Source organism: Aphanomyces invadans, assembly GCF_000520115.1.
Source record: "Aphanomyces invadans strain NJM9701 unplaced genomic scaffold supercont1.49, whole genome shotgun sequence".
Taxonomy (NCBI): domain Eukaryota; phylum Oomycota; class Saprolegniomycetes; order Saprolegniales; family Verrucalvaceae; genus Aphanomyces; species Aphanomyces invadans.
The window spans coordinates 207,940-233,817 of NW_008580194.1; the positions used below are offsets into that span (position 1 = coordinate 207,940).

Consider the following 25,878-nt stretch of genomic DNA (forward strand, 5'->3'; position numbering starts at 1 on the left):
ATTAGACGGTTCCCCTATCGATGCGCGAGGGAGGCCGGGTAGCCTCGCCGTCTGCTCGTCGTTCGCCAGCCACCCATCTCGGCGGTCCGACCGCATGACGCCACTAAAGCACATCACACGCGACGACCTCCCGACCGTCAATCTAGACCAAGTGCGGCAGGTCCGAACGTGGGAGTATGTCTGCACTGCGTTCACGGCGCCGCGAGACCAAGCGGACATGATGTCACTCGATATCCTCGACACGATCTTTGTCAACGGCGGCGAGATCACGGCGTGGTATTTCACCACCAAGGACGGCTTCGTCGCTCGCAAGATGCCCAAGAACACGACGCCCCACGCTATTTTTCAAACCTTCACGCGTATCAGTCTCGCGTACGAGAAGAATCACGCGCAGTACGTGGCCGTGGTGTGGCGCGATCAAAGCTCCGACTGCGAGGTACTGTCCTGGGTCATCGTCGTCGTACTGGAGTTGTTCTCAACTCGCTGGTCGCAGTTGATTTCGGCGGGAGAACTGTCGGGAATGCTGGAGAAGCTGCCGCGAGGGCCCACGTGCATACACGCATTTGTCACCCCCAAGGGCGAACTCCACGCCGGGCGGTTTGCCAACTACGAGAACGACTTTCGGTGAGCTGCGTTTTCGAAGAAGCGATCGGTGTTGATATGGTCGTCGATCTAGCGTCAACAAGAACGGAAAAGCGCAAACGAAGTCGTTCCGCATTGCGTTGGGAGCACAACGAATCGCTTGCATGGACACCCAGCTGACGAGAGCCATGGATTTCATGACGTCCAACGTGATTTCGTACGTTCGATCGATCGTTCGTCCGGCTGATCGTTGTCGCAACAGGCAAGTGGAAAAAGCACGCAAGTGCAAAGTGATTCGATGTGTTGCCCACTATGTTGTCGACGACTACGGCACGCTGTTTCTTGTCCGAACGGAAGAGTTTGAAACAACACCCCTGCACGTGGCCAAGGCCAGAAAAGACACAACGCAGGGCAGCGTTGGGCTTCAAAGCACGATCGGGCCGACAGCCACATCGCAACGCATGCTGGCCCGCGCCAAACTAGAGGAGCTCACGGCACCGGACGACCGGGCTGTCGAGGCCATCATGGCCCAACATACCAAATCCAAGCCAAACCCCCGCGGATTGAGCTCGCTGTTGCCGCCATCGACCATCCCCCCGTCCACGACAACTTCCGGGGGTGGACCGTCCAAGATGGAACGCCGCGCGTTGTCAGCCGCGTACTTGGGTTCGAGTCAAAAGGCAGGGTGCTGTGGCGACTACTGTTCGACTGTGATCGATCCGAGTGGCCACGAAAAAGAGCATCGGCAGAGCATACTGGGATTTCCACTCGGGTCGGGAACCCTATCGTCGAAAGCTCAAAAGTACGAACACCGCCTCGGGTCGCCCGTAAAGCATGACGACGACAACAATAACCCGTTGTCCGGCAAGCACGCCGACAAGCCTGTAGCTGCAAAGCCAACCCATCGCATTCCGTTCAAATGCATCGCGCAAACTCGAGCGGAGAAGGACCTGGTCGCACTGTTTGTCCGGCGCTATATAAGTGGAGAAACGTGCGACTACTTGGCCCAGGAATACTTTGGCGACGGTGAAGTGCTCGGGGAGTCGTTCCCAGGCTACTATTACCAAGACTGCGACGTGTGCGCCAACTGCTTTGCGTTTTACACGCTCATCGACAAAGCCCGCGCGAGAGCCCTTAAGAAACTCGAGGCAAAGAAGGCGACCAAAGGAAAGCACGGGGCGAAGGAGATTGCACTCGACGGTGTCGTGGTAAGGGCGGCCGACGGCGCATCGACCACAAGGAAGGGACTTGCGCCTTTGAACGGCGACGACCCGGGCAACCTCCTTCCGTGGGAGGTGGCGTGGAAACGAGCCCAGGCCGTGTTGAGTACCATCACCAAAGTCGACGTGGCCGAGCTGCGCAGCTTTCTCCATCCACCGCCGGCTGTCGCGATGGTCACAAATGTGCTCATGATTCTGCTTCTCGGCGACAAGATGAAGGTTTGTGTCTTTATGGCCGCACGTTTTCAGGCTAGACGGCAGGATCGTTGTCGAATGTACTGACCGACCGTTCTAGGCATCGTGTCGGGAAAATACCGACGCGGCAGTCCACACGCAGTGGAACAAAGCCAAGAAGGAACTGTCCCAGGTCGACAACATTCTGTCGCTGCTGACCCAAGTCGACTTGCATGCGCTCTCGTCATGGCAAATCGACAAGGCGCGGACTTACATGACCAACGATTTGTACAAGAGCGACGTCATCCGACCGATTTGGACGTGCGCTGCCAAGTTTTGCGACTGGTCGCTACCCACGTCCGTGAACGCGATCCCTGACATGAACTCGTATAGGACGCGCGCTGTGGTTGACGCGTACTCGCTCAAAGCCCAGGAGGCTGCGACCGAGCCGCCCACGTTTCCCGACCGGGCGGCGCTGTCGACCGACCCCGACCTTCCGAAAACACACCAGCCGAACGTTGTCAAGTCTGTCGTCCAAGCCAAGCAAATGGCTCGGTTGTGCGGTCCAAAGCACGCGGACGGCGGCTCGCTGCTTCAGCACACATTTTGTTGCAAAGACGGCGTAACGAGCATCCCGTACGAGGTTGTGGGAATGGTCGATAGCGCCATGACCAACGCCAACTTGATCGTGTGCCACGACTTTTTTGACACACTCGACGCGACCAAAGTGTTTTGTCGGTCCGTGATCAAAAACCATCCGGGGTGCCAGATCCTGTTGTTCAATTCCCCTGGTCAGGCCGGCACGCAGTACCCCGTGGAGGGGCCACTGCAGGTGCTGAACAACTTGTTTGCGTCGCAGTGTGTGTACGAGCTCTTGGCCCACTTGCATGCGTCGTCCAAGTTTCTCACGTCCGTGCCATTTCACTTGGTCGGGTTTGGCAATGGCGGCAACCTCGCCACTTGTTTGGCGATTCAGTACGCGCAAACGTGGCCGGCTCTGGCGTCGATCGTCGTCGTCAACTCGTTTGCCAAGATCGACGCGCAACTCGCTGGAGTCCTCCACGGCGCCGTCAACTTGTTCTCGTGCTTCCCGCCCAACCGCCCCGACCTGCCACTGACGTACTGGAGCAAGTTTTTGTTTTCCGACGCGTACTTGACCCGCGTCGATCCGAACATGGCGCTGAGCATCTACACCGCCGTCACGAACGCGATCTCGCTCGAAGGCCGCATTCGAATCTGCCAAGGCGCGCTGCACCACGTCGACCTGGCGTCGCAGCTGCGGGGGATCGCTGTCCCTCTTGTCGTCGTTCAGTCGGTCGACAACGCCCTTGTCGCGCCGACCAATGTTGACCCGTTCTTGGAAGGTTGGACCTGATGTTTGCGCTGGTTTTCACGAGCTCAAGAAAACGATATGCTGTGTCTAGGTCGCGCATGTGCTCACATTTGGTCTCACCAACACAGCAAGAAAGGAGACTTGAATGCGAAAGCCAAACAACTCCTCACTCAAACGCTCAACACGGCGGAAAAAGGCGCGTTCGTTGCGTGGCTCCGAGCGGGCCACGAAGTTCGACAAGAGTCCAAAACGTTTGTGTGTGACTTGCTCGAGTTTTTGGTCGCATGGCCGTCCTGTTCGCTGAACGAGAAAGCGCCAAAAGTTGCGACGGAAGCGCCGCCGGTCGCTTTCAATCGTGATGACGACAACCTGACGCTCTCGCCATCAGCTGCTACAGCGTCCAAGCCACAGCAGCGGCACGTTGTTCCGGAGCACATGGTCCCTTCGCTGGCAGGGCCACGATCGATGCTTGACGGTGCTTCAAACGTCGTCCAGCCAAAGCCAGTGGCGGACAAGCCGCGAGCACCTCTCTTTCAGCAAGAGAGCAGCAGTAGTGTGAAGGTGCCATCATCCATCCAAACAATTGCACCTACCTCTTCCGTGGTCGCCACGGCGCTCGATCACCACACAGACCGCGACGTCGAGATGGAGCGGGCGCGCGCGAAGCTGCGAGAACAAGTGGCCGCAGCTGAAGCACTCGCGATGGAAAAACAATTGGCAGAGAAGCGGGAAGTCGAAAACAGGCTGTCGACTCTTCGACGTGAACAAGAGCTCCGGCGGAAGCAGTGGGAGGACGAGGATAATGAGCGGCTGCGCTTGCTCGAGCTGGAATTCCTTGGCCACAAAGCCGTTCGTGCGCAGGAACAACAATTACTGAGCGACGCGTGTTGGCAGAGCGATGTCCAGGTCGAGATGGAGAAGCACGCGTTGGAAGAGACACTCGGAATGGCATCGCAGAACCCGTTCACCAACAGTACTGCGCCAGCCAAGGATGACGACATCGGCAGCGCCACGGCATTTGAGGAGCTGCTGGCGCTGTCTAGTGTCGACGATATTGTGGTCGAAAACCTCGTGGGACCGCCAAGACTCACGCAAATCACGAGCATGTTTGAAGAACTGGAAGCTGAGGAACAGCGGAAGCGGAAGGTCGGCGTGCTGAAAGTGGAAGAGTTCGAGCAAGTCAAGAAACAACTCGCGCTCGCCCAAGCCGAACGCGACAAAGCGGCCAAACTCGCGCAGGTGGAAGCCCAAAAGAAGCTACAGGACGACATGGTGGTCGTGATCCAATGCGCTGTGCGGCGTCATTTGGCCCAGCGCGAGCTCGACAAACGCCGCAAAGCCGTACGTAGTCGGATCCATCTTCTCGAGATGAATGGTGCGCGTAGTTTCAATTTGACCTGAAGCGAGAGCGCGACGGCGCAACGATCGTTCGCGTCGCGCGGGGGGCCATCGCGCGGATCCGCACACGAAAGGTCAAGGCAGCCAAACTTCTCCGCATCGAGTACAACGAATCGACCGTGACGATTCAGCGATGCTACAAGGGATTCAAAGCGCGCCGAGCGTACCGGCAAACCCGTCGCAAGAAGAACGCTCTGTTCATCCAACGAGTGTACCGGGGTTACCGAGGTCGCATGCGCGTGCGGGACATCCGAGCGTCGTACGCACACTTGCAAGTGCTGCATGCCAACGCGACTAAGGTTCAAGCCACGTACAAGATGCATCGGGAAAAGGACAAGTATTTGGGGGCGCGCGTGCGGACGTTGGCGGCGAACGAGATCCAGCGAGTTGTCCGGGGGCATCTCGCCCGGACAAAGGTGGAGGAGACCGGGTCAAGTTGGCGAGGTTTCAACGGTGTTGCGTAGGTGTCCAAGATGAAGGAGTGGGAACGGGCCGAGCCTGGTCCGGAAAAGTTGTCGCTCGGGCTCCAGCGCATCGAAGAATCCAAGGCCGAATTCGAGCGGCAGCAGCAAGAGATCGACGCGTTGCATCGGGCTCAAGAGCAAGCGGAGCTCAAGGTGTCTGAAATTCACTCGAGCCTGACGGAATCCCAGAAGGAGCTCGCTGTCTTGGAACGGGAGCTGCTCGAGATCGACCAGATCGAGACGGACCTGCACGAACTCACGCACGAAGCCGAGATGCTTCGGACTAGAGGCGTCGACAACACAGTGCCTCTCGGGAACGGCATCGCGTTGAACCAACCGAACGAAACGGGCGGGTTCGAGACGAAAGAGGAAGCGCGGAAGCGCCAAGCGGAAGCGTACGCGATCGAGATGGCGATCCACATCAAACGCACCGAGCGGGAAAAGAAAAAGAAGGAACTCGAGGCCGAGTTCACAAGTGTCTTCAACGACGTACAGGCCAAGAAACATGCGCTCGAGGAGATGGAGAGCAAGTTGAGCGACATGGAGGCGGCGCGCATGCGCAAGGACCGCGAGTTTACTCGACTGCAGAGAAATTTGATGGAGTTGCTGGAAGAGCAAAAGTACGAGCTCGACATGATTCGGGAAAAAGGCATCGAGCTCGAGACAGCGACTGCGACGTCTGCCGCCGCCGCCGCCGCCACCGCGATGAAGGCCAAGGAGCATGAAAAGAAATCCCAGGCGATCTTCGAGTCGACGGAAGAGCTGATGAAGTTCCAGTTCATGGTACGTTGGATCGTTCGTTCGGTTCTACGGCCTCATGGCGTGCCGTCGACTAGTCCATGTCGCTTTCGTATTTCAGTTCGCTGAACATGCTCAAAAGTCTTCGCGACATCAACGCCGACACGACGGCCGCGGCCGTGTCCAGCACGGCAGAAACCGCCGCGACGGCTGCAGCGGCCGCCGCAGCTGCCAACATCCCCACGATGAAGCGCCTTCAAGTCGGCAGTGCTGAATTGCTCGATGCTGCGTCCAAGAAGAAGAAAGCCGAGCTCGAGGAGAAGAAGCAGCGTGAGCACGAAGCGCACGAAGCGCTCAAGCAACCCTTTCCAAACGCCATGCGGGACTGGTCCATCGACGACGTCCTGCGGTGGCTGGACGTGCTGTCGCTGTCGCAGTACAAGCAAGCGTTCAAGGAAGGCGCAGTGGATGGCGCGCTGCTGCTCGAGCTACGACCGGAGGATTTGTCCGACATCCTCGGCGTTACGCACAAGGCGCACATCCTCAAGTTGTTGGTGTCCCGGAAAAAGTACTTGCCGTTGACCGCGCACGAACAGATGAAAGTGAGCGCCGTCGAGCGCGAAGACGCTTCTGACAACTCGAGGAAGGGGGTGCCAGACATGGACACAGCGTTCAGCCAGGCACGGAATGGCCGGCTCAAGCGCTTGATCGAGAGCGTCGAGGCCGGGTTCGACGTCCACACAGAGGACGATAAAGGAAACACTCTTCTGCTCATTGCCGCCCAGAACGTGAACCACAAAATGGTCGAGTTTTTGATCGTGAAAGGGTCGAATGTAAACCACAAGAACGCTCAAGGAAACACTGCGCTGCACTTCGCCATGGCGTACGACAAGGAAGGCGTGCTTGGAGAGTATTTAATCGGCCATGGCGCTGACGACACGATCGAAAACATGTTTGGCCTCTCGCCGTACGACGGCATCTCCGCCGATGGATAACGTAACATGGACATCCCATCGTCGTGGGGCGTGTGTGTTGGTCGCCGTGGTAAAGCGATGCGGATGCCGTTGGATGGTCTATCACCTGAGTGCCGCGAGCTAGCAATTGTGGCCTCTGTGGCGAGCGGCAAACGAGTGATGCCGCGCTATGTCATGGTGCAGTTGATTTTCATCGTGACGATTTCTCTTAATGGCACGACATTTCGACAAACTCGTCGACGATTTCGTCTTGCACAATCTGTCGAGATGGTTTGATGTGAGCTTCATGCATGGAGCAGCGCATGAAAGCGCGCACGCACGTACTTGTGGATACAGTGATAGCAGCGTATCGACATACACGGCCAAGTCGCGCTGGCGCCGCTCGACGAACTCTGCCGACAAGGACGAGCCCAAGTATTTCTTGCTAGGAAGCGAAGGAAACGAGTTCGCCAGATGCGGGTACTTTTCCCGAAGCTATCAACAACATGACGATGTGTTGGGCAAGAGTGTGCAAGAGACCAAGATGTCGATGGCGCAGAACTCGCGATATCGACGGAGGGTATCCCAGGTCTGCATGACACTTTCGCGTCAAAGGACCGACCGCAATGCTGAATTCGCCGTACCCGCGTTCTCCCGTCCATTCCTTTCAGCGTGCAGCGCAATACGTACTCCTGAGCAACATGAGTCCGATACGTCCCTAATGTCAAGGGTCGAGCAACTCACTGTGTAAAACTTGCCGCTGTCATGGTCGAGGGATTCCTGGCTACCGCATACTTCGACCTGGAGTGACGCCGTCAAGTCGGCCGCCGCGTCCGCGCTCGATACTGCTGCCATCCTGCAAATTGCCTCAACGGCGTCAACTTCGGTCAAAATAGTACCAGGTGAAGTAATGTTTATGGTGGGAAGTTGTAAAATCCGTTTTACTTGTAATTTGTATTGTTGAAGGCAGAATGACCTGTACACGTGGTGGTGCGTCGTTCAGGATTGACATTGGCACCACGAACGACCGGCGACAGCGCCATGGACAGCACAGGGGATCGGCTTCCTCTTCTTGCAGGAAAGCAGTGTGATGAGCCAAGTCGTTCGTGGCAACGTTTGGCCTTGATAGGGATGGCTGGTGTCGTGGTGGGTGGCCTTGCAGCCGTAGCTGTTTTGTCATCGACGATGCGATCGACCGACGTTGCTGGCGCGGCGACGTCCACGCCTGCGCGTCCGGTCGTCACGAGCAACCCAATCATTGGTATCCACGCGCACGAGTCTCTCTTCCACGACGAGTTCATTGCGTCGTCGTACGTGAAGTGGATCGAAAGCGCGGGTGGTCGTGCCGTCCGCATTCCGTACAACACGTCGACGGACAAGCTAGCGCGTCTGCTGTCGAGCGTGAATGGTGTCCTCTTTCCTGGAGGGTACGGAGACCCCCCCGAGAGCGCTTGGTTCATGTACAACTACGCGATCGAGGTGAACTCGAACGGGACGTACTTTCCCCTGTGGGGCACGTGCCTCGGCCTGGAATGGCTCGTGAAGCTGTCGAGTCAGGACCATTCCATCTTGGACCACGTCGACGCCCGAAACGTGACGTCAAATTTAACGTTCTTGGACAACGCGCTCGAGACGAGTCGCATGTTCGGGTTCAGTCCGTCGTTCCGCGCGCTCGAGACCGCGGCACTTTCGTTCAACTACCATCAATGGGCCATCACACTCGACCACTTCATGGCAACGCCGGTGCTGCGGGCGTTCTTTCGTCCGCTCGCGACATCCGTCGACCGGCAAGGTGTTGTGTACGTGGCTGCAATCGAAGCGAGGACGATGCCAATCTACGGCATCCAGTTTCACCCGGAGAAGAACCCGTACGAGTTTGGCCACAACAAACTCGGCGCGCACTACGCGATCGACCACTCGTACGACGCGATCCTGGCGTCCCAAGCGTTTGCGCACTTCTTCATTCGAGAAGCCCAGCAAAACAACCACACGTTTGAAAGCCCGAGTGAAGAGCAAGCGGCGCTCTTGTACAACCAGCACACCACGAATCGATCGTATCCATCGTACGAAGAAATCCTCGTGTTCGCGAGCGACGATGGCCACTAACGTGGATGCGTTGTGTCATGCCAGTGGCCACCATGAGCCCCCCTTTGTTGTTGTTGACTGTGATGAATTTACCCTCGAACGACGAGTGCCTCCAACGTCGCCATCGACTTGGTACGATACGATTGCAGGGCCATGTAGAGCAGCTGCTTCTTCAACGGGTCTGGCTGGAGGCGCAGCATGCACGGGACGATGACCAGCATGTTGAGCGGTCCCAACTCGTGTGCCATGCTCTGCGTGTATTCGTCGGGGTCCATGAATCCATTCCCAAACAATCGCGAGTTGATCTTGAACTCGTCCAGCTTGACTTTGTCCGCGTTGGTGCACCACTTCACGGCACGCAGGATGCGCTTCTGCAGACCGCGGGCATCGTCGTTGTAGACGCACTCGAGCGACTCCACTGGCGGCAGCTCGGGCACGACAGTCCATGGGCGCGTCACTCGGTCCAGGCCATACCACTCGACATCGTCAGGGGACGCCATGTGAGTTTGCACGGATGGCACTCGCTCGATGGGAGTGTCGCAGGATGGCGATGCTGGAGAGCTGTCCACTTCAACTGTCGCTGCAGTGGGCCGTGTGGCCACGACGGGCAGAGCTGGCGGCTCGGTTGCTACATCCTCGTTGCATGCGGCCACAACGTGGTAGTTGTCGGTGGGAACGACGCACGCTACGGCGGCAGGAGCTTCGACATCACTGCTTGCAGCGACGATGACAACTTCATCACCTGGTGTCGCTTCGTGAACCTCGGCGACAGACACGTGGCGGTCTTCCATGCATAGCTCCTGCATCGTCCGACCAGACTCGAGATTCTCCATGTCGCCATCGTCAGTTTCCTTGGGCTTGTCACAAGGCGTCTGTGTGTCTTGGCTTGATAGCGCACTTGCTTCGTCGGTGCTGGGTGCGCATTTGATGATGGCAGAGCGAGGCGCTCGCCGCCCAGGGGGCAGCGGCCTGTTGAGCATCGTCAATTGCACCTCGCCCGTTTTATTCGAGACTCAATTGGGACTAAATTGAGAAATGCCGGTAGCTTCCCATGTGCAGTTCACACGGATCGCATGGGCAGCGCTACAGCTAGGCGGGCTACGAATCGGCATAGAACATGCTGCCGCTACGTCCAGACAGCCCGCGCGTTGACGGCAAGCGCATTGGGTTGCGCCGTTTGGATGGAGGCTGCTGGATCACCGAATTGAGACAACCATGGAGTTTGACGAGTTTATTTTGACCAACTCGATCGAAAAAATCGATTTAAAATGGGCGAGTTAGCTGCGGTGGTGGTGGTGCTGGGATCCCTCCCACCAACACAAGTTTGCCCGTCGCATCGACTGGGACGAAACGCAACTGCCGCCACCGCCGCGTTCCTTCGCCATTCGATCGAGACGTTCAAAGCGGCAAGTCGAATCCTTCTTCCCAGCCGAAGAGTAGCAGTTGAACATGGTCACGGAGATGACGCTGGCCGACTTGATTGCTCGCGACGGTCGAGTGTCCAGCTCTGGATCGGACAGCAGCAGTCTCTTGAGCGGAAGTGGCAGCAGCAGTAGCAGTAGCAGCAGCAGTGGCTCCAGTTCATCGTCGGACTCGAACGATGACTCGGACAATGGAAAACCTCCACGACGACATCACCATCATCGCTCGGCCCCTCCGCCGCCGCCTCCACCAGCCGAGCCTCCCGTCGCTGCGCCTCCGTCGTCTAAAACGGTCAAATCCAAACGTGCCCCGTACAAAAAGACACAAGCAGCAATCGCTTTAAAATCACCATCCTCCAGAACCGCGTTCGCAAAGAAAACCGAGTCAGCGTCCAAGCGACGTCCACCGGCCAAGGGCAAGAAGATGACGCCAAACGCAGCGACAGCGCCGAGGAAATCAAAGCAGGGCGCTGCACTGGTCAGTACAGATAGCGTCGAGAGGTTGGTTCCATCGCCTGGTATCCACCAGCGCGTGCCTGTTTTGAAAAGTGCATCCAATGCCACGATTCATTTGATGAAAGGGGAAGATCCTGGCGTGAGTGTCACCCACGTCCCTCCCGAGGAATGCCGGGGCAAGATCGAGCTCGGTCTCGTTGACCCGTCCATGGTCGCGAACGTGACCATCACGGAGGTGAAAGAAGACGACCTCGACGCGGCGCTGTTCAACGTCCATGACGACAAAGGCGATGTGTTGCGCAACTTGGACATGTTTTACTTTTGCGACGAAGCAGGGTACGAGTGATGTGCGTTCTTTCCTCGTGTGAGTCGATGATGCGCGGCGCAGGACCCCAATCAGTTTGGACATTTTTGAGCTGCCGCGCGAACAGCGGCCCGTGATCATGGGCTTTGGCACGGTGATTCAGCCGCTTCCGGTGTCCGAGTTGCCACCGCCGATTCGATTCTACATGCCAGACATCGTGCCAACGTCAAGAAAGCGAAAAAAGGCGAGGAAACCCGCAACGTCGTCGGCAAAGCGACGGAAACCGACAGCCATCGCGGCGGCCAACGACTCGAGCGAAGACGATGGCTCGTCCTCTGACGATGGCAAAGGTATGCTTCACACAACAACCCTTGGGAACCTTTCAGCCTCGGATGTCCATGGGCATTTCGGTTTAGATGCGACCACGCCCCGCAGCGACGACGACGGCAGCAAGTGCTTGGACCAGTTTGACGGTGCAAGCTGTGGAGTCGTTGCTGCCGCGAAAACGCCCGCCTTCTCGGCGAAGTTTACATCGTTTCAGTACCCGTACGGCGCGACACGGACACACAAGTTGGGGCAGGTGGACGGTGCTGTGTTTGGAAACGTGAGTACCAGTAGCAGCAGCACCGAGAGCGACGACAGCGACAGCGACAGCAGCAGTAGCGGTGACAGTAGCAGCCACCACATGCCTGGGATTCAACCGAGACAGGACGTGTCGATGAATGGCCACCATGACGACTCGAGCAGCGACTCGAAGCCAATTCGAGCGACCAAATGTCCCATTTCGACGTCTGCGATTCCCGCGCAGCCGCCGACGCCATCGTCGTCGTCGTACTGCAAAGTCCACAATATGACGCCCAAAGTTGCTGGAGCCGACTTGGACGACTTGATGCGCGCCGATGGAGTCCACTCGGTATCGGTGCAAGGCAAAGCGGAGGAGCTCGACTTGCTCGAGTGCGGGTTTCGATACCCCGCGACGTGTGCTCGACAGCGCGTGTGGCTGCCAGAGATTTCAGACTGGTGTTTGGATTACACGGACGGCGATCCGACGCTGTGGGTCATCACGGCCCGTGCGTGGTACAAGATTGCCGGGCCGATCTCGGGCGTGCTGCCGCACTGGTCGTACCGGAGCCATTTCACCAAGCCGCGGCTGCTCTTTGAAGCGTGCTTTCACATTGCATCGGTGCTGCGCGAGTGGCTGCCAAAAAACCCAGGGCTGTCGTACCGGGCGACGCTGCAGCAAGTGGTCGAGCAGTCGATTTTGGGCCGGTATCCGTTGACAACCAAGTTTTTGATTGAGAACTTCAAGTTTGTCGCGTCGCAAATGGGCAGTTTGGGCGACGAATACGGCGGCAATTGGCTCAACTCGGCCTTTTTCAAACAACTCCAACGCATGCACGACAGCTACATTGTCCGCACGGCCAAAGCGGAAAAGGCCAAAGCCGAGAGCGAGGCGAAGAGGCTGCAACGCGAGAAGGAAGTGCTCGATCGACGACAAAAGGTCGAAGACGAACGGCTCAAGAAGGACGAAGTGCGCAAGCAAAAGGAAAGCGAGCGCCTCGAAAAGAAAAAGTACCCCATGGAAGATATGGAAGTCTTGCTCGAGCTGCCCGAGACCGAGCGCGACAAACGGCCGCCGTACCCAGCTACGCCATTTCCGCAAGTGGATATCCCGGGCAACTTGCTGGGCGAGTTGCTCATGGCCTATCAAACGCTCGTGTCGTACAAGCCATTCATTCGAGAATGCCCGACACTCGAGTTTGCGCAGCTTCTCGTGGGGATTTGCAGCGACGCGTCGGCCTCAGCGTTGGGAGAAGTGTTTGTGGCGGTACTGCGCACGATCTTAGAGTCGAACGGTCCTCAAGTGCCCAGCGCCGCAGGGGACGTGTATGGAGTTCAGGAGCAGCTGCACCAAGACAAGTTGTCCATCTTTACATGGCCCGAGGTGCTCCGCGCACTAATTCGTCCCGAAGACAAGTACATTGGGCCTGTCGACCCCTTGGTCGGATGCGAGGCGGCCCTTCGCCTTCTCGCGAGCCAGCCGAACGCAGCCGCGTTCCTGGAACCGGTCGATGTCGAGGGTCTCGGTTTAACCGACTACCTCGACATTGTTTCGACGCCGATGGACTTGGGCACTGTCAAGGCTCGCCTGCAGTCGGGGGCGTACGAACGCGACCCTCTATCTTTCCACCACGACGTCAAGTTGATCTGGGCCAACGCGATTCGATACAACGGCGAGCACACAGACATCGGGAAGACGGCGGTGGCGCTGTCGGACCTCTTTGAAGCAGAGTACGCGCGGCTCGCCGTCGATCAACACGACCGACTGCACCGGCGAAACCAAGCGGTCGTGGACGACTTGGCGGCGGTCGAGCTGCACGAAGCATTGCGTGTGGGGGAGTTTTCTCAAGTAAGTGTGCATGTTGTATAGCTGCATTGCATGATTTGGCTGTGTAGCTGCCGCTGGTTCATCGCGTGGGGGCGTTGAAGTGGGCAACCGAAGCGCTCGTCGATATCCCGGCCATTCGGTAGAAACGATTGATGATCGTGGTGAGCAGTCGTGTTTGGGCTAAGGACAGAGGGTAGGGCGGCGATTGAACGCAACGTCGAGCTCGAATTTGATATCCTGCGCGACTACCGCAAAGTCGAACGGGATGTGGAAGCGGTGCGGCGGCACGCGGACAAGAACCGGCGCGAGCGAGAAGATGAATTTCGCCAAATGTGTATCAACCAAGGCATTCCGACCAACTACAACAATGTGTTTTCAGACGCCACCAAGAAAAAGCACGAGTTCATTGCGGAATTTTACACAAACATTGCCAACGAGCGTGTGGCGGAGGAGTCAGCGTTTGCCCTCGAACGAAAAGCCAAAGAACAGCAATTGATGGAGCGGCTCAAGGCGCTGTCGGTGCGGTTCGAACCGCTCGGGAGCGATCGCTTCCACGGCCGGTACTGGCTGTTCGACCCGGGGTGGCTCTTTTACGAATGGGAAGGGTCGTTTTCGGTTTACACGAACGAAGGCGACGTCAAGGCGCTGCTGCAATGGCTCAACGTCAAGGGCGTGCGCGAGTCTCTGCTGCACAGTCGACTCGAGTCGGCGTACGACACGATCGTGTCCGGCATGGACAAATTTCTCGAGATTGCGCGGGACGAGATGGTGCCGTCCAAACCGGCCAATGTCGTGGGGCTTCCCACCGATACACTGGATGCGTTCAACGTCTCGGTCACGTCGAGTGCATGTGACGCATACATCCACGCCGTGCGCACGCTCGTGGGGTATGTATCCGAAAACGGGTGCGCCAAGCAATCGTTTGGTCGCCAGAGCGAGTGGCTGGAATCGCTTGAATCCGTCGACAGAGTCCCGACCGCGTGTTATCCATTCGTGCTCGAGTTGGAACAGTATTTATTCACCAGCCTGAACGACGACCTGGTCCAGGACGTGTGGAAGCGCAAACGCCACGACTGGCGAAGCGCAGTGGAGGCAAGTCGAACGTTTCCACAGCTGCTCGTGTTGGTCATGGCTTTGCTGGACAAGTGTTTTATCGTCGACGCATTTATCGATTACGTTGTCCAGCTCGATCGCAAGGAGTGGCTCAAGCTGCGACCGAAACCCTCGCGCAACTTTTGTCCTGAAGTCGACCAGCAGGTTGTGTACTTTGGCGATGGCCACGACCAGGCCGTGAAGGCCGATCGAAAAAACAAAAAACCCGTCAAGTGCGATGCGCCGCTGGTCGGGACGACACTGATCTGTCGTGTGACGCACATTTCGTACCACCACGGCAGCGGTGACCCGTACGCGATGCTGACACTCCGGCCCGAGTCGGACGCAGCGCTGGCGCGGGCACCAGGCAGCTACTTGTGCACGTCGCCGTCGGCCGTGCAAAAACTTGGGCGCATTCTTGCGCGCATCGTGAGCAAATTGCGCGCAGAGCCCGACGCTGGTCCGTTTCTCGACCCTGTGTCGAAAGCCGACTTTCCAACGTACACGGACATTATCGTGCATCCGATGGACCTGTCCAAAATCTCGCAAAACGTCCACGACGGCAAGTACAAGACCGTCGACGAGTTTGTCGGCGACGTCAAGCTCATGGCGGACAACTGCCAGCTCTTTTGCGAAGGAAGGTTTCCGACGCTGCCACCCATGGCCCGCCATCTCGTGACGCTTTGCCAGAACTTGGTCAAGAAGCACGCGTCCGAGCTCAAGGCCGCGGCTGGCGACATTGCGCGAGAACAGCGCAAGGACGTTGCCACGACGATGGTGCGCACGAACAACAACGACAAACTCCCGACCCGACTTGTCTTTATCATTCGGCTGGAGAACCGACTGCCCGAGTATATCATCGACTCGAAGCGATATGAATCGGCCATTCGGCGGGCATGGAAGTCGGGCGACCGCGTTCGGATCTTGTATCGGGACCCAAAGGGAAACCCAACCGAGTACTACACGGGCGTAGCAGCGGGGTCGTTGCCGTTTGACCAGCACGGCCTTCTTCCGTGGGAAGCTCTCCGCATCACGTGGGACGAAGACGACGGGACTGACGACAACCGCGTGAATCCATGGTTCGTGTGTGTGTGGTGGGTCTGCGACGTCATGGTGCATGATGGATACATAGGGAAGCGGAAGTGTCGTCGAAGAAGTAGTCCCGGTCGACGGCGTGTTGGATGACGCTGCGTGTGGTGAAAGCAGGTGCTTCATGCGCTGGACTGCCGCCAATCGACGACGCCACCACGAGAGAAGCGGGTGCGCAAGCAACCAACGTTTGCCACATGACGAAAATGAAAGATTCATGTCGTGCTTTGCTCGTGGCGCAATGCGGCTATCAAGTACGGCATGACTGGGGATGCGCATAGGATGGATTCGTTTATGTGGAGTCGGCGATGTGGCTCTCTGTGGACGTCGGTCGGCGCGACCGATAGGCGGCCATTGCGGGAGGTTCATTCGGATGCGCTAGGCCGACGACGCGTGCTGGTCGGGCTTCATGGTCGGGAACAAAATGACTTCCTAAAGAGAGCATGAGGACGGCCGTCCACTTTTCATGTCGCCACACGCACTCGAATATGGGCCACTCGGGCCAAGAGCATGACGAGACGGTCGACGCCGATGCCAAACCCAGCGGTCGGAGGCAAACCGTACTCCAACGCGGTGCAAAATGCCTCGTCTTTCTCGTGGGCTTCCTGGTCGCCGAGGTCGCGATCCTGCACACGGTATCCCCGAGTTAGACATGCGATCGAGACATGGGTGGATGGGCGGCCGTACTGCCAGTTGGGACTGGAAGCGCAGGCGCTGCTCGTCCGGATCGTTCAGCTCAGTGTACGCATTGCACAGCTCTTTCCCGGCCACGAACAGCTCAAACCGTTCGGTGAGGTCGGCCTACAAAAAGCGATGTTCTGCATGCGAGACAGAAGACGTCCTAACGCAGGTACGTTGTCGCGATGGGCCTTGGCGAGCGGGCTCAGCAACGCCGGGTGGTCCGTCAAGAACGTGGGGTTTTTGCACTGCGGCTCGAGGAACTCGCCCACGAGGCAGTCCAGGATGCGAGGGGCGGTGTGGGGAGCGGGACACGAAATATTGTGGCGATGGCAAATGTCGAGTAGTTTCGAGATGAGGTCTACGTAACGACAGTGCATTATTCGAGCCATGCATCGCAAAAGTGGGCGCACTGGGGTCGGTCATCGACGGCAGTGTTTCGTCGATAGCTGCTTCAATTCCACGAACGATGGAAATGCGCTTGAACGGTGGCGTAAAGTCGATCTCGCCGTGCTCCGTGGGCACGATATACGACTTGTTGACGGACAAAACCAAACGTGCACACACAGGTCAAGGAAAAATCGATTGAACAAAGCACACAAAAGGAATGTGGCGCATGCATGCAAAAGGATATCGGACAGCATATCTTCCGCCATCGCCATGAAGTCGTTGTAGTCGGCGTACGCTTGATAAAACTCGCACATGGTAAACTCGGGGTTGTGCGACGGATCGACGCCTGGCACACATGACGCACGTTCCAAGCATCGCTCCGGGGGACGCACCTTCGTTTCGAAACACTTTGCCAATTTCGAACACACGATCCATGCCTCCGATCACGAGTTGCTGCAAAAGGCACACGTCACTACTTGCCATGCACGAAATACAACACCCGACGCACCTTCAAGTACAGCTCGGGGGCAATGCGCAAGAACAAATTCGTATTGAGCGCGCGCGAGTCTGTCTTGAATGGCTTGGCGGCTGCGCCACCTGCAGACGTGGACAGAATCGGAGTTTCCACTTCGATAAAGTCCTTGTCCTCCAAGTACCGACGAATATGCCGGATTACCTACACCAGCATTCCATGAACGAAATGGCGAAACGTGGCATGGCTACCTTGGCGCGGGTCTCAAATATATCGCGCACGCCGGGATTTGTCAGGAGATCGAGGTACTTTTGACGAAATCGAATGTCCTGGAGTCGGTGTCAGCATGGCGGATCACGATGGCTCGCCGACGTACGGGATCTTTGATGCCGTACTTTGAATTGGGAATTGCTGATACGCACGGAGACAGCACAACAATCTCGCGCGGAATGATGCTGAGCTCGCCCTTGCCAGACTTGCCGGGAAATCCGTGGATTCCTGTCGCACCATGTCGTGAGGTCGATTGCATCACGCAAATCCACCGATGATATCTCCACGACGAAGCGACTCGTGAACGTTCTCAAAGTCGGCATCGCCATCGCTGCTTTGAAAGTATTTTTTCTCGGCCAATACTTGCACCCCATGGCCGTTGTTGGAAATGTCCAAAAACGCCAACTTCTTGCTCGCGGATCGAATCGACGTAACTCGTCCTTCAGAGACACATCAGGTAAGCGGCGGCGCATCAGCTCAATAATGAATCATACCAGCAAGCGACACTGCATCTTCCGTTTCGCGCGCCTTTGACGGCAAATCGATGTACTTGGCGTTGAATTCCTTGACCGTCATCGTGATGGGAAAGTGGTTGGGGTATCGGATATAGTTGGCGATGCGAGCAAAGCGGCCGTGGCCGTGGTCGTCCACTTGTGGCGCATCCGAATGGACCAGTTTGCACAGATCCTGTCCACAGGGCCAAGTCCTACTCGGCGTTGCATGCTTCGACCGGCGCAGCAGCAACATGATCTATCTTCCAACCAATTCGTGAAATTGAAGTCAAGCGTAGTGTATTTCGTCCGAAATGACCTGCTCTTCGTGGTGAGACCTTTTTAGTACTACTGGTTGGTGTAATATTGTGTTTACAAATATCAAGTTGCAAAGTAGTAAGTGATGATTACTAAACAAGGACTACTAGTACCTTTGCACCCTTTGAGCGTATTTGAGAACGTTGCCGCGATGCGCGAGTTCGACGTCGTGATCTTCGGTGCGTCGGGGTACACGGGCCAGCACATTGCTGTGGAATGGGCCAAGACGTATGGAAGTACGACGAAGTGGGCTTTAGCTGGCCGGAGCAAGGAAAAACTGGAGGGTAGTCTGTACACATCTGTCAAGTCGTCACCGAAATACCCTCTACTTGTCAGGAACAAAGACGTTGATCATGAACAAGGTGCCTGACACGAAAGACATACCAATTCTGATCGCCAATGCCCTTGATGAACTCTCGTTGAAGGCGATGTGCGAATCGGCAACACTTGTGATCAACTGCACAGGCCCCTTTCGGCGGTTTGGTGAGCCCGTCGTGAAGAGCTGTGTGGTGGCGGGCACGCATTATGTGGACATTTCTGGCGAGCCTCAGTTCATTGAGACGATGATGCTGCGATATGGTGACGACGCGAAAAAGAATGCGAGCGTCGTCGTGAGTGCGTGTGGCTTTGACAGTATTCCGTCGGACATGGGCACGATCTTCACCACGCAACAGTTTCCCAACGGTGGAGCATGTAGCAGCATCGAAGCCTTCATCTCGTCGGATGGAAAACGAGCCCATGCCACCACGTACGAGTGCATTGTGCTGGGTCTGGCAGCAGTCGACGAACTGAAGCAACTCCGGCGCAATGTGACAACGGTACGTGCATTCCCATCGAGTGCGACAGTGAGCGCTATATAACAACGCGCAAGGTTTCGTATATGGGACCGAAACTGAAATTGCAAACGGTCGGGTACGACGAGCGAGTGCAGAAATACGTGGTCAAGTTCCCCGGCGCCGATGCATCCATTGTACGCAACAGCCAGCGGTACTTAGCAAAGAAGAACGGCACGACCCCCGTGCGCTTTGCCATTTACGCGACCTTTGCAAGTGTTTGGACGTTCGCGTTGCTGTTCATGGGTGGAGTGCTTCTTTTCGTCCTGGGCAAATTCGAAGCAGGACGGTCGCTGTTGATTCAATACCCGCACGTGTTTACATTTGGATATTTCAGCCATGAAGGCCCGACCGACGAGGAACTCTCGACAACAACGTTTGACGTGCGTTTTTTTGGCAAGGGGTACAAAACCCTTGCGACGAGTGGGGGGCGTCCCGACTGGCAGGTCGTCACCAGTGTCCACGGCCCAGAGCCAGGCTACGTTGCGACGTCTCGAATGGTCACGCGCTGTGCCAAAGTCATCCTGGACGGCCATGTCGTGGACCGCGGCGTGCTCACGACAGCGTCGGCATTTGCCAATACTCCACTCATTTCAGAATTGAACCAAGCTGGCATTACATTTCGTGTCGTGTGTGCTGGGCCAGTGTAGGCAGCCTGCCTACTTGTCGGAGAGCGGGTTGTGGTTGACTAATAAATGGTTGTGCACGCCCAGACTCATGCACTTGAGGAACACGGTTTGGATCGCAGTACACAGCTGTGGGTCGCTCTTGACCATGCGGTCCAACGACTCGCGCGTCAGCTCATACACGACCGATGGGGACGTGGCTTGGCACGTGAACGATCGCTCTTGCTCGAGGTAAAAATCCACGTCGCCGACGAGGGAGCCTTCGCTGACCTTGATAATTCGGTTCGGTGCCGACGAGTGCGTTGTTTCCTTGTACACCTCGAGCTCGCCTGACCCGACCACAAACAAGCTGCTCGTGGTATCGCTTTGGGAAAACACACGCTCGCCGGCCGCCAGCACCTTTTTCGTAAAATACTTTTCCATGTTGTGCGTCGGTTCGACGAGCAGATTGACGCCGTCGGTCGACCACGACTCGAGCGCGGTCGAGAGCACGCTGGTGAGGGTCGACACGTTCATAATTGTCGTCCTCTTGGCCTTGGGAAACAAATCCTTTGCCTGGAGGGCAGTGGACGGCGTCGGTGGCGGGCGTTCGTTCAGCAACATGTTTTCACAAAATTCGAGACCGGCATCCACCGACTTGAAGATCATGATGCTGTCGGCGTCGGCGTCGTTGAGCACTTGGTTCTTTTCGAGTTGGCGCTCCAAATCGGCCGACATGCGCGAGAACATGAGGGTGATGCTGTGCCGGGCCAAGATCGTCTTGATTGCTTGGAAGCAGCTGCGAGATGCAGTCGCGTCAATGCCCGTCACGTGTTGAAAGTCCAGGAGCAGAAACTGCGTCGGGCGCGTTTCCGGCTACATTTTCGAGTGAGTCCCTCGACGAAAGGTAGAAGGGTGACCTCGAGCATCGTCTTGCGCTGACCAAGCGACGAACCGTGCAGGTCGTCGAGGTCCTTGAGCGTGCAAATGAACCGAGTCGGGTCCTCCTCGGCAAACGACGACTCGACGCCGCCCACCAACAGCGGAGTCGATTCCTTCGCGATCGATCGGTTCGACTTGGACGCGTCCACGTATATGTTGTTCTTGATATGCTCCACCAAACGGATGCTCGACCCAAAAAAAAAGTACCCGTGCAACTCTAGCGCCACGATTTGACATTGGTGCTTGGTCAAGTACTGGCGGTCTTGATAGTTGCGCTGGACGCGGCTGCGGCTGAACATCTGCAGAGAAACAAAACATGAGCGGACTGCGTGCCTTCAAGTGAAGTGGGTTGTTAAACCTTGAGGACGGACACCCCTTCAGAATACGTGAACACAAAATTGGTCATGGCACACACGAGGCCGCCGAGCATCCCCGATTCGAGCCCCAAGACGTTGATCAAGACAAACGTCGACACGACAATGAGGTATTCGCGGAATCGGAGCTTCCAAAACGCGTGAATGAGCCACTCCTATGGCCGACAGTCGACGAGCGGTCGGAAATCGGTCGACAGGCACACGTACCATCATCAGGTCAATCGCAATCAAGGACAGCAATGCCCCAAAGAAGACTACAAGTGCACGCCGTGGGTACACTTTAAACATGCCCGCCGCGGCCCTTACACTTTGGAATGTACGCGGTGACGGCCAACGGCAACACGAAGATGATCAACTCGGACACGAGCACGACAATGCCGGGGATGCGGCTGTTGGTGTTGGACTTGAGCGTGAAAATGGTTTGGGAAAAAATGTACGACCCCGTGAACCCGCCACAGAGTCCCGACACAGCATTCGACCATCCGACAGTCTTGAGTTCATGGTTGTAGTCGAGCTCGGTCCCCATATTCATTTCAATGGCGGCGACGTCGAGACTCGACGAGAACGCAACGACAAAGTACATGCCGAGCCAAGTGACGATTTGCTTGGGGATCACGCGCCATTGCACAAGGGAAAAATCAAACAGCTACGTCAGAAGGCCATGAAGTGACGAGGGTATTCATTCGTGTCGACGACTCACGTCAAATACGTCCAACGGTGACGACACTGCTGCCGGGGCGTAGCTCACCCACCCAGCGTGGCGGACGTCGTCAAAGGTCAGCCCCGACACGACCAAGAAGGCATAGAACGACAGCAAAATAAACGTCAAACAGCAGGGCAAGACTAAAAAGTGCTGCACTTTCGACGACATGACAAAAAGCACAAGGCCGCAGAGGATGCCGGGAAGGATGTGAACAAGCGCGGCCGTATTGCTCAGCTTCCACCAGTCCATGATGTTCTTGATCTCGACCCCGGCCATCAATCCCATCCCCGCTTCCAAGCAGAAAAACCCGATGAATGACAAGTAGCCTGCGCAAGTCAAAATGTCAGCATCCAGCGTATTGCGCTGAAGGGATGTGTACCTCCTATCACAGGCATGGGCAAGTACTGCACCAAGCTGGCGAGTTTATACTACGGAGAGCAAGAGTCGGAGGAGCTGCACACGGCATGGGATGCAGCGTACGTGTCCAGTCAAGATCAGGGCAAGGCCCATGAGCATCGTGGCAGAGCTGAGCGTGACAAGAGTCGTCGCGATTACAGCACTTGGAGGCAGATCCTTGTCAGCGCTGAGCATCGTGACGATGGACGACGAAATAGCGGACAAAAAGATCAAGCCTGGTAACAACAATGAGTTTGACCACGGTCAATGCGAGGGGAGCATACCTGCGTCTTGAACTTGACCGATTGCAAACGGAAGGGAACTCTTGAGTGTGAATGTCGTTTGATGCACGGCGCAGGAAAACCCGACGAGCTTCACCAATGCTGGCATGTATGGTTGAAAGAACGGGTCGCTGAAAATAATGGCTGTGAAGCTCTACAGAGAAAGGTCAGTCACGGCGACCTACGATCGTTGCCCGACAAGTGTACCATGGTCACGGGAATCAAAAAGATCGCGTTGATGAATCCATACATGGCTGCTTTGATTGCATTCTCGCTCGATGACGTTTCGCCTTCAACGGGAGGATACACCGCCGACGGTTCTATAGATATCAAGCTATGCGAGCTGTAGCGCGCAGCCCTCGTGTGGTCGCGCGGTGTGTTGCACACACTTCCCATGCTGTTGGTAGCCATCTCCGTGCAGCGCTGCCGTTTCTTTTGTGGCAAAAGGCACGCGGTAGGTGTGCTTGGCGTGGAATCGTATCCGGATAACACCCAGTTTTCGCAATCGTAGTTCAACATGATCTAGTAGAACTAGTAGTACCGACCTCGCCGTGCCGATATTTTGTATCCAATATTTGAATTCGATGGGTATAGTAGCACTATCTCCCAGAAAGGACACCGCCAGAGCAGCACCGCGCTGCCCCCCCCCTTCCTCACTTTCAGCGCCATGGCAGCTCCCGGACGTGCTGCCATGGTGCTGACAGTGACTGAAAGTGAGGAAGGGGGGGGGCAAGGGACGGCAGTAGTTCTACAATGTGTAAACAAGAGGGCCAAAGGCGTTGCGTTGGCGTTCGCAATCTACTGTACATTGAGACCAAACACCGCAAAAAACACGGCGTGTGGTAGAGCAGCTACACCGATCGATGCGCATGCGCGACGTGTGGGGCGTCACTGTTGCCAAGGCTCGACTGTGTTGGAAACACCATGACTGGCATTGTGAGCATGCATTAAGAACGCTTTACTGCGATGCCATGACGCGCTCGATCTCTTCGACGGTGCGAGGGACCAAATGGGACATGTTTTCAAACCCGGTTTCCGTCACGATCACGTCGGACTCGATGCGCACGCCGCCAAAGCCGCGGAAACGACGCAGCACGTCCTGGTTGACGTATTTGGCAGTGTCCGGGTTGGTCAGCAATTCCTCCAATTGGCCTTCGATGAAGTAGCAACCAGGTTCCACGGTGACCACCATGTTCTTCTCAAGCACGCGGCCGCAGCGGAGCTTCCGGAGCATTCGCGTGTCGGTGCGGCCGGTCCCAGGGAGGTACCCACCTACATCATGCACGTCCAGGCCCATCAAGTGGCCGAGACCATGGGGATAGAAATATGCGCTGATTTCGGCTTCCATCAATTCATCGACCGTGCCGTTTTGCAAGAGACCACCAGCCAAGAGGTGTTCCGTCAAGACCCGCTGGGAAAGCAAGTGGATGTCCGTCCAGTGAGCCCCCGGCTTGATTGCATTCAGCGCTGCTTCATGTGACTTGAGCACCCCTGCACGTTCGATTAGGCTAGTCGAAACGTTGAAGCACGTACCATTGTAAATGAATTTTTGGTCTTCCGTGAATACACCGTTGACGGGAAACGAACACGTAATGTCCGACGCGTATCCGTGGTACGAAGCACCCATATCGTTGAGGAAGATGTCGCCGTCGGCAAGAACCTTGTCGTTGGGAGCGCCAGCGTGGCCGTAATGGAGGGCAGCAGCATTGTGGCCACTGCCACAAATGCACGTGTACGCGTGAAAGCGGGCGCCCCCCTTGCTGTGGCACGAGTGCAAGAACGTCGATTCGGCATGATACTCGACCATGCCTGGCACGATCGTCTTCATTACTTGAATGTGCGCTGCCGAACTCAATCGGTTGACCCAACGAAGCAAGTCAAGCTCCTTCTCGGTCTTGATCACTCGACACTCGACAAGTTCATTGTGCAGCGCCGACTTGTCCACGGTAAATTTGTCAATGCCTGGAAACGTCGACGTTGTTTGAGTTGTCAAACCACTGTCCAAGTTCACCCCGTGCAACACATACAGCGTCTTGGCGCCGCGCGACTCTAGTACGTCCGCCATATCGTCGACGAAGAACACTTCGTCCACACCGTAATGAGTGCGAAACCAATCCAGAGGCTTGCGATCGCCGCACCAGAGCGCCCACTCAGCGGACAAACGGGGGACGAACAGCAAGGACTTTCGTGTGGTCAAATCGAGCGCACCGGCGCAATCGGGCTCTTTCACACCAAACAAGTATTGAAACATGCTCTCTTGTTGGAACGGCACCGTCGTGTCCGTGTCGTACTCGTTCAACTCGGACCCGCCGTGCAGGACAATGAACGAAGACGGGGCCAGCGCCGGAAGGGCCGACATGCGGTCCAAGAGCTTGTTTCGATGCTCGCGGTGCATGGAGTAGTCGATCGCGTACACCTCATACGTGAAGTTTCCTGCCTTGCGCGTTTGGGGGTTCGAGGGAGCAGCCATCGCAGTGCTAGCCAGGTGAGTATCGCAAAAATGATGCGCGAGACATGCAAGTGCACAACGGATCTCACGAAACCTTTTCTAAATGCTCAAAATATACGTTCTATCAAAGTCGTGAAATTAGTTTTCAGGTGCGGCATTGTTTCTTGCGCAGGATTTTTTGACCAACCGTGCCCTCGATTTGAAAACAACCCTAACCCAGGAAACTTCAAGTTATAATGCAACACTAGAATTCCCTGACTTGAGTTGTGTAAGTCGGTCCAGTCCAATCCCTAACGCGACAGTTAACGACACAAGCTAATCCTATATGTAGCATTCACGTGAACATTTTCCCCAATCATCGATGAAAACGATCAAGGGGCTGCAGCGTCTTCCTGCTCCGTCCAGCCGCATGAAAATCGGATAACTGCGCAAAGAATACGAACGACTTCGATCGACCATGTTTTAGAGTGAAGAGACGGTATGCAACGATCAAAAATATTATGTTGTCATGGATCATCATTCTGATGTTTCTCTGTTAGTGCCGACCATCGGAATCCAACAAATTCAAAAAATAACGAGTCTCTCCACGACATAAGCTCAACCAAATTCAATTTCGTTAATGCACACTACTACACCACTGCCCGTTCGAAGTGGCCAAACCAGCAATCAATGTGGTTCCGAAGTTACAATTTTATCCAGCGTCGAAGTACAGTACATAACAATCAATCTGTACACCTGGAATCCATGCATTCAAAGTGGTTTAATCTCGCAATCAATGTGGCCAACCTGTAGATTCGAATTCGATCAGTACATGTATTGACAATGGTTACTCTCCATTGAGCATGTTCTCCAGACGATAGCTACGTGGACGGACTCAAAACAATGCAACGGCATGAGACTGTCTCTGGTGTCATCTTGGTCAGCGACGCTCGCACTCCACCCCGGCTGAATCGACTGGCATGGTGCTGTGAATCACAC

General features: G+C 56.2%; 9 protein-coding genes across 11 annotated transcripts; 4 read left to right on the forward strand and 5 right to left on the reverse strand.

Annotated features, from left to right (window-relative positions):
- Positions 1-8: 8 nt before the first annotated feature.
- On the forward strand, positions 9-6,946 carry H310_13321 (hypothetical protein). The gene is made up of 10 exons (XM_008880773.1): positions 9-436; positions 494-624; positions 677-799; positions 845-2,021; positions 2,098-2,321; positions 2,370-3,340; positions 3,401-4,650; positions 4,695-5,123; positions 5,172-5,954; positions 6,008-6,946. Exons 1-10 carry the CDS (start codon positions 95-97, stop codon positions 6,902-6,904), a joined length of 6,327 nt encoding a protein of 2,108 aa, XP_008878995.1. The 5' UTR covers positions 9-94; the 3' UTR covers positions 6,905-6,946.
- A 44-nt stretch (positions 6,947-6,990) lies between these two features.
- H310_13322 (hypothetical protein) lies at positions 6,991-7,732 on the reverse strand. The gene is made up of 5 exons (XM_008880774.1): positions 7,607-7,732; positions 7,507-7,554; positions 7,403-7,453; positions 7,208-7,357; positions 6,991-7,142 (listed from the first exon to the last, which is right to left on the reverse strand). The coding sequence occupies exons 1-5, from the start codon at positions 7,715-7,717 to the stop codon at positions 7,092-7,094; spliced, it is 411 nt and encodes a 136-aa protein (XP_008878996.1). The 5' UTR covers positions 7,718-7,732; the 3' UTR covers positions 6,991-7,091.
- Positions 7,733-7,874: 142 nt separating this feature from the next.
- H310_13323 (hypothetical protein) lies at positions 7,875-9,950 on the forward strand. The gene has a single exon (XM_008880775.1). The coding sequence runs from the start codon at positions 7,904-7,906 to the stop codon at positions 8,966-8,968; it is 1,065 nt and encodes a 354-aa protein (XP_008878997.1). The 5' UTR covers positions 7,875-7,903; the 3' UTR covers positions 8,969-9,950.
- H310_13324 (hypothetical protein) lies at positions 8,868-9,958 on the reverse strand. The gene has a single exon (XM_008880776.1). It carries the CDS (start codon positions 9,925-9,927, stop codon positions 9,037-9,039), a length of 891 nt encoding a protein of 296 aa, XP_008878998.1. The 5' UTR covers positions 9,928-9,958; the 3' UTR covers positions 8,868-9,036.
- Positions 9,959-10,231: 273 nt separating this feature from the next.
- H310_13325 (hypothetical protein) lies at positions 10,232-15,969 on the forward strand. The gene is made up of 6 exons (XM_008880777.1): positions 10,232-11,160; positions 11,213-11,478; positions 11,545-13,538; positions 13,586-13,656; positions 13,715-15,688; positions 15,742-15,969. Exons 1-6 carry the CDS (start codon positions 10,397-10,399, stop codon positions 15,767-15,769), a joined length of 5,097 nt encoding a protein of 1,698 aa, XP_008878999.1. The 5' UTR covers positions 10,232-10,396; the 3' UTR covers positions 15,770-15,969.
- H310_13326 lies at positions 15,888-18,275 on the reverse strand. Of its 2 annotated transcripts, XM_008880778.1 has the most exons (12): positions 18,003-18,275; positions 17,781-17,948; positions 17,615-17,736; positions 17,490-17,567; positions 17,275-17,442; positions 17,159-17,219; positions 17,011-17,112; positions 16,790-16,933; positions 16,553-16,737; positions 16,386-16,499; positions 16,181-16,324; positions 15,888-16,130 (listed from the first exon to the last, which is right to left on the reverse strand). In XM_008880778.1, the coding sequence occupies exons 1-12, from the start codon at positions 18,253-18,255 to the stop codon at positions 16,077-16,079; spliced, it is 1,593 nt and encodes a 530-aa protein (XP_008879000.1). In that variant the 5' UTR covers positions 18,256-18,275; the 3' UTR covers positions 15,888-16,076. The 2 variants fall into 2 exon arrangements, with proteins under 2 accessions (XP_008879000.1, XP_008879001.1); XM_008880779.1 differs by having other exon boundaries at positions 17,615-17,948.
- Positions 18,276-18,447: 172 nt separating this feature from the next.
- H310_13327 lies at positions 18,448-19,881 on the forward strand. 2 transcript variants are annotated; one of them, XM_008880780.1, is made up of 3 exons: positions 18,448-18,601; positions 18,654-19,135; positions 19,189-19,881. In XM_008880780.1, exons 1-3 carry the CDS (start codon positions 18,469-18,471, stop codon positions 19,798-19,800), a joined length of 1,227 nt encoding a protein of 408 aa, XP_008879002.1. In that variant the 5' UTR covers positions 18,448-18,468; the 3' UTR covers positions 19,801-19,881. The 2 variants fall into 2 exon arrangements, with proteins under 2 accessions (XP_008879002.1, XP_008879003.1); XM_008880781.1 differs by having other exon boundaries at positions 18,448-19,135.
- On the reverse strand, positions 19,435-22,887 carry H310_13328 (hypothetical protein). Its single transcript, XM_008880782.1, has 10 exons — positions 22,659-22,887; positions 22,455-22,605; positions 22,255-22,406; positions 22,154-22,202; positions 21,772-22,100; positions 21,378-21,717; positions 21,279-21,325; positions 21,056-21,226; positions 20,676-20,996; positions 19,435-20,631 (listed from the first exon to the last, which is right to left on the reverse strand). The coding sequence occupies exons 1-10, from the start codon at positions 22,860-22,862 to the stop codon at positions 19,810-19,812; spliced, it is 2,586 nt and encodes an 861-aa protein (XP_008879004.1). The 5' UTR covers positions 22,863-22,887; the 3' UTR covers positions 19,435-19,809.
- Positions 22,888-23,360: 473 nt separating this feature from the next.
- H310_13329 (hypothetical protein) lies at positions 23,361-25,003 on the reverse strand. The gene is made up of 2 exons (XM_008880783.1): positions 23,985-25,003; positions 23,361-23,942 (listed from the first exon to the last, which is right to left on the reverse strand). The coding sequence occupies exons 1-2, from the start codon at positions 24,919-24,921 to the stop codon at positions 23,410-23,412; spliced, it is 1,470 nt and encodes a 489-aa protein (XP_008879005.1). The 5' UTR covers positions 24,922-25,003; the 3' UTR covers positions 23,361-23,409.
- Positions 25,004-25,878: the final 875 nt, after the last annotated feature.